Source organism: Bemisia tabaci, unplaced genomic scaffold, assembly GCF_918797505.1.
Source record: "Bemisia tabaci unplaced genomic scaffold, PGI_BMITA_v3".
Classification (NCBI taxonomy): domain Eukaryota; kingdom Metazoa; phylum Arthropoda; class Insecta; order Hemiptera; family Aleyrodidae; genus Bemisia; species Bemisia tabaci.
Genome location: NW_027311761.1, coordinates 107,647 through 114,364, shown reverse-complemented (window position 1 = coordinate 114,364; position 6,718 = coordinate 107,647). Strand labels below are relative to the sequence as shown.

At 41.1% G+C, this 6,718-nt stretch overlaps 1 protein-coding gene across 1 annotated transcript; it reads left to right on the top strand.

The window, feature by feature from the left end:
- Positions 1 to 522: 522 nt before the first annotated feature.
- Positions 523 to 3,650, top strand: LOC140225878 (uncharacterized). The gene is made up of 2 exons (XM_072305868.1): positions 523 to 684; positions 882 to 3,650. The coding sequence occupies exons 1-2, from the start codon at positions 523 to 525 to the stop codon at positions 3,648 to 3,650; spliced, it is 2,931 nt and encodes a 976-aa protein (XP_072161969.1).
- The last annotated feature ends 3,068 nt before the right edge of the window (positions 3,651 to 6,718 follow it).

Sequence of the window (6,718 nt, the reverse complement as noted above, 5' to 3'; positions counted from 1 at the left end):
TTTGACCGAGTTTCGTCAACTTTCTATTATGCGTTTTAAAATTACATTCATTTGAAATCGGGCGGGAAATTCAAATTCCGGTTCTGGATTTATTGGTGAGTCCTCAGCGCCCTTTCGGCGCCCCGTGCGGTGTGGGTGTGAGACGAAACTGTCATGTCCAGCATTCACCAATTCCTGAGAGGAGTGTTGGTGTTCGTTAGCCCACCGAGTCTGGTGATGCTGTTCTCTTGATGGCGGTCAGGTAGAGGCTCACATATAGTTATGATCTAGCTTTGATTCAGTGTGTTGTATGAGTATTGTCGAGTTATTCTTGGTGTTCTATACAGTCTTTCATTCATGCCTAAACCCTACGTGTTCAGTTCTTCATTCCTTCCTGTTATTGCACCGATTCCATTCATCACAATTGGCGACGAGGATCCCTACGTTCTCATGCGGCAGTGCACGTGGTAATACAATTCATCCTTTCGTAATTCACGTTACAGATTCTCTTTTCATTAGTTCACTCATCTATTCAACATCAAGATGGGAGACCAGCTTATTCTCTACCCTATGTATTCAAACATCAAAGCGTTCAACCCAAGTGACTCTACATTCGAAGCGTGGTACCAGCTATTCGAGGAATTTTGTATGGCCTATGGTGTGCCAGAGGAGCCAGCACCAGCAGCACCGGCAGCGGGAGGTACAGTACCTCAATATGGAGCTCATAATCAAAAAGGGCTCTATTCCTTTCCACAATTGGCACAAGGGCATATGAAGTATTACGAACTACTTGTTTGCCACTCCGGCCAAACCAAAAGTCGATTCCAGCATTAAAGTCAATTCTGGTAACAAGATACGACCCCCCAGAACTAAAGCATGCTAATAGGTTATTTTTTGGGCAGAGAAACCAGAGTGCGACAGAATCAATCTCTGAATTTATTAGTGCTATTCAAGATTTAGCTGCTCCCTGCGATTTTGGTGAGCACTACTCTGAAGCAATCCTTGATAGATTTGTTGCTGGGATTCGCAACAAAGAAACGCAACAAAAGCTTATTTCTATGCAGGCCTTAACGTTTGAATCTGCAAAGACTAAAGCACTTCAATTAGAGGCGATTCAAAAAGAGTCTCGAGCTCTAGCCCAAGCTGTGGCTACGAGTGATTCCAGCATTCATCATACGAACAGTAATAACAAGAAGAGGAATTCACAGCAATCGCGTTCCAACAATTCCACTCAACAACGGTCAAACGTTCCTGATAATCAACACAAATCAACCAACAGCACATCATCGTCCAACAATGGTTCTAAACGGTATGGTGCGTGTCATCGGTGTGGGAAACCACATAATGTCAACACTTGTCCTGCTATCAATTACACTTGTGACATTTGCGGTATCAAAAGTCACGTCAAGGAGGTTTGCAGGCAAGCGTCTCGTCAACAACAATCCAAGAAAAGTTCTCCGGATCGAAGTGTGGACAACCGAAAACGGACCAACGCCCATCAAGCAAGTGTCAACAAAACGGTGGATGATGAAGTAGATGAACTCTTGTACGTTCCAGTTAATTACATTCACGAGAAGGTTAATTCCGAAATTTGTGGGAGACCTAGTCTCTATTCGTTCGATTCTCAATTAACATGTGATCCTTATAATTCCAAAAGTCATATGATCTCGGTAAGATCAGAAGTTAATTCTAATTCTCATGTAATTCACAATTCAAAAGTGCATATGATCTCGGCAAGATCAAAGGTTAACTCAACTTCTCTTGTTGTTCATTCTTCTAATATTAGTTCGGCACCGCTCACAATGAAAGTGTTGATTAACAAAGTTCCAATCGAAATGGAAATTGATTCAGGTGCGGGAGCAAGCATTATGCACAATTCAATTTTCCGCAAATCTTTCGCGAATGTCGTGTTAACTCCCTCTTCAACAGTGATATCGTCAATCACCGGCACAGTACAAGTGGAAGGCCAAGCTAACATGTTGGTCGAATCTTCAGGTAACAATTTCAACTTACCTTTAGTTGTTCATGCAAGTGAACAAAAAGCAATTCCACTCATGGGTCGTTTGTGGTTAGATTCAATTTTTCCGAATTGGAGAAAAGCGTTTGATCTCACTATGTTTTCTACGCCAGAGATGGTAGCTAACATTCATGAAGTGAATTCTCCGTCCGTTGACGAACTGAAATCCTTATTTCCTCGGACATTCAATACTATTGCGGATACAGTTATAGAAGGTCATTCAGCAAGACTACTTCTGAAAGATAGTGCGATTCCAGTTTTCGATAAGGCTTATACATTGCCGTTCGGTTTAATTGAGCCAGTAAATACGGTACTCAATGAATGGGAAAAATCTGGCAAAGTAGTGCGAATTCGACAAGCCGAATGGGCTTCTCCGGTCGTGGCAGTCGAAAAGAAGGACAGCGGCGGTGTGCGAGTGTGTACCGACTTTAAGAGGACCCTGAATCCTCAGTTACGGGTTGATCAATATCCTTTACCGCGTCCCGATGATTTGTTCGCTAACTTGGCTGGTGGAGTTATATTCACTAGTCTTTATTTAAAAGATGCTTACACGCAATTGAAGCTGCATCCGGACTCTCAAGATTTGTGCGTGTTAAATACTCATCGTGGGTTAAACAAGCCAAGTAGGCTCATGTATGGAGTAGCTAGCGGCGCTCCAATATTCCAGTGCGTTATGGATCAAACTTTATTCGGCATTCCGGGCACTCAGTGTTTCATCGATAATATCCTAATTCAAGGAAAAAACTTAGCGGAGTGCGTGCATCCAACCCTTTTAGTTCTTGGACGTTTAGACAAACACAACGTGCGACTAAGTTTGCCAAAATGCCATTGGTTTGTCACGCAAATCGAACATCTCGGTTTCATCATTTCTAAGGAGGGGCGATCCCCTGCTCCTTCTCTAACTTCAGCAGTCGTTAACTACAGAGTCCCAACAAATGGTAAAGAAGTGCGATCCTTTCTCGGTATGATCGGTTTCTATTCAGATTTCTTACCGCAATTCAGCACAGTGGCGCGTCCGTTAAGAGATCTATGCTGCAAAAATACGGTTTTTGAGTGGTCATCAGAATGTGAAGCGGCTTTTCAGAAATGCAAAGAACTGCTAGTTTCAAATTCTCTATTGATTCATTATGATCCAGCTTTACCGTTAGTGGTGTATTCTGATGCAAGTCCGGTTGGTGTGGGCGCAACTTTGAGCCACACAGTGAAGATGGAAAACGGCAAGCCAATTGATCGGCCAGTGGCTTATGCTTCTTCTACGCTTACTCAAGCACAGCGAAATTACGCTCAGCATGATCGAGAAGGTCTTTCAGTGGTGTACGCAGTCACCAAGTTTCATCGGTTCATCTGGGGACGTCCGTTTAAACTCTACACAGACAATTCAGCTATACAGCGCATCTTTAACCCTGATAAAGGACTACCTACACGCACGGGACAAAGATTACAGCACTGTGCTGTACTACTTCAGGCGTACAACTTCGAAATCGTTCATCGTAAAAGTGAATTCATGGCAACGGCTGATGCTCTCTCTCGACTTCCGGCTCCAAACCAAATTGAAGAAGTATTTCATGTAGAACTTTCTCCTAATTTACCTATTGATTCCTCAATTATTGCGTTAGCAACGCAAGATGATGTTGTATTGTCTAAAGTATTCTAGAGTACCTGTATAGCGAGAGTATGGACAGATGTGAAACTCCGAAAATCCATCAGGCCTTCACCGATGCTTCTGCGAATAAAGTTAGGGCCCAGAAATGCAGCCAACCTATGAATTTAAATTATCCAGAACGATTTACTAATACTATTGTTCCGAACCGTCGTTTATTAAGCACGTGTTTGACTCAGTTTTTGCATAAATTTACTCAATTTCGCGGAAGAACGCTCATTTCTGTACATTCTTTGCCATCATGGTTAGAATTGGAATCTGCAGACTGGCAGTGAAATTTTGTGCGTTAGAAGTTGGTTAGAAGGGTGGCTGCACTTTTGGGCCGTAAGCCCTCCATGAAGCGATCTGTCCATACTCTCGCTATACAGGTACTCTAAAGTATTCCATTATACTCATGTTGGCTGGCCAGTGAAAGACAATTTTCGTAATAATCCTGTTATTCAGAAATATTTCAAAGTCAGAGATGCCATAACCATAGTAGATAAATGTCTTTTATTTGCATCAAGGGTTATTATTCCAACTAAATTGCAGGGGCAGGTACTGAGAATTATTCATGAAGGGCATCCTGGTATTGTTCGGTCCAAATTGTTGGCCAGATCGGTGGTCTGGTGGCCAACTTTAAATACGGACATTGAAACCCTTTGTAATAATTGCTCTGCCTGTACTCAGGTTAATTTCCGCTCAACAAAAATTCATACACCCTGGCCATCAGCCAAATTCCCGATGGAAAGAGTACACATTGACTTCTATGAACAAAGAAATTTAAAATTTTTTATCTTATGTGATGCTTATTCTAAATGAATGCAAATAAAATTTTTGTGAAATTCCATAAAAAGGTTCCTGCAGTTAAAGGCATTATTGCCAAAGTTATCGGACCGAATAGATACTTAGTATTAGTTGAAGGTGTTTTAAAGCATGTCCATGCCAATCAGATTAATCGTGCGTCTAAAAGTGTGGTAGGCATTAAAAAAAAAAAACATAATATGACTGATTTATAATGTTTGTAATTTGAACACATAAAACATTTTTTTCTTTCCTCCGACATATCTTTGTACTCAATCTCAGAAGCAACGTAATACGGCTTATTTATAATGTTTGTAGTGTGAACACAAAAATATTTTGTTCTTTCCTCCCTCATATCTTTGTACTCAATCTCAAAATATTTTTTTTTTTTTGAGTGAAGGGTGGATGTCATGTCCAGCATTCACCAATTCCTGAGAGGAGTGTTGGTGTTCGTTAGCCCACCGAGTCTGGTGATTCTGTTCTCTTGATGGCGGTCAGGTAGAGGTTCACATATAGTTATGATCTAGCTTTGATTCAGTGTGTTGTATGAGTATTGTCGAGTTATTCTTGGTGTTCAATACAGTCTTTCATTCATGCCTAAACCCTACGTGTTCAGTTCTTCATTCCTTCCTGTTATTGCACCGATTCCATTCATCACAGAAACATGTGATGAAAGTCGATGGTATTTTGCGTATTTTGACCGAGTTTCGTCAACTTTCTATTATGCGTTTTAAAATTACATTCATTTGAAATCGGGCGGGAAATTCAAATACCTGTTCCGGATTCATTGGTGAGTCCACAGCGCCCTTTCGGCACCCTGTGCGGTGTTAGACTAATATTGTGCTGAAAGTTGATGGTATTTTGCGTATTTTGACCATAGAGTACAATAGAGTCGCAAAGTACTGGAGCGGCGATGAAGCCAATCCATGAACAGGCGTTTCCGAGCCGCGTGTGCTCCGAAAATAGTGAACCATTTGTGAACCCAACGGCATTTTGTAACACGGCGGCTTATGGAGAAATCAAGAACTACTTGTGTTTTTTAGGTATTTTATAATTCAATCAGCATTAATTTTTGCAAATTTTGCTATTTAAAGGTAGTCAAAGCCATAATGAATCCATTGATGTATATTACTCCTGGATAATATTCATATTGGGATTTAATTTCTGACTTATACCAAGTGTGAACCAACCGGCATTTCTTATCACGGCGGCTTACGGGAAAAGCAACGACTGCCCGTGTTTTTTCGACATTTTTTAATTTCATCGATATTAATTTGTGCAAATTTTGCTATAATTAGATAGTCAAAGTCATAATGAATCCATTGATGTATATTACTCCTGGATAAAATTCATATAGGAATTTAATTTCTGACTTATACCAAGTGTGAACCAACCGACATTTTTTTACACGGTGGCTTATGGAGAAATCAACGACTGCTTGTGTTTTTTCGACTTTTTTAAATTCCATCGGTATTAATTTGTGCAAATTTTGCTTGAAATAGATATTCAAAGCCATAATGAATCCATTAATGTATGTTACTCCGAGATAATATTCATATATGGACTCAATTTCAGACTTATTACCGGCCTACTTATTTTAGCTGGTTCAGTGTGTGTCTAGCCGACGAACGGAGCCGAGTCGGGACTGTCGGGAGTGGGGAGCGCTGAGCGCGAGTCTCTGCGTATGCGTCATCGCTAGTCGCCGCACACTAGTCTCCGGAGAACTGGACAAAACAGCCTCGAAAAGTGACTTCATCGGCGATCCAGTACTTTGCGACTCTATTGTACTCTATGATTTTGACCAAGTTTCGTCAACTTTCTATTATGCGTTTTAAAATTACATTCATTTGAAATCGGGCGGGAAATTCAAATTCCGGTTCCGGATTTATTGGTGAGTCCATAGCGCCCTTTCGGCGCCCCGTGCGGTTTGAGACGAAACATTTGATGAAAGTTGATGGTATTTTGCGTATTTTGACCAAGTTTCGTGAACTTTCTATTATGCGTTTTAGAATTACATTCATTTGAAATTTGAAGGGTAGTTCAAATTCCCGTTCTGGATTTATTGGTGAGTCCGCGGCGCCCTTCCGGCGCCCCGTGCGTTGTTAGACGTAACATGTCGTCACCTTCCAGGCAAAGTATCACAAGCGCCATGCGACGTTTAAAAATTTCCGCCGCCATTATATTTTGTTACAGAGAAATTGTTCAACGAAGCTGTCCGAAAATTTCACTGAATTTTCTTTGTGCTGCCGATAAAATTTAGTGAAATTTCCAAACAGATT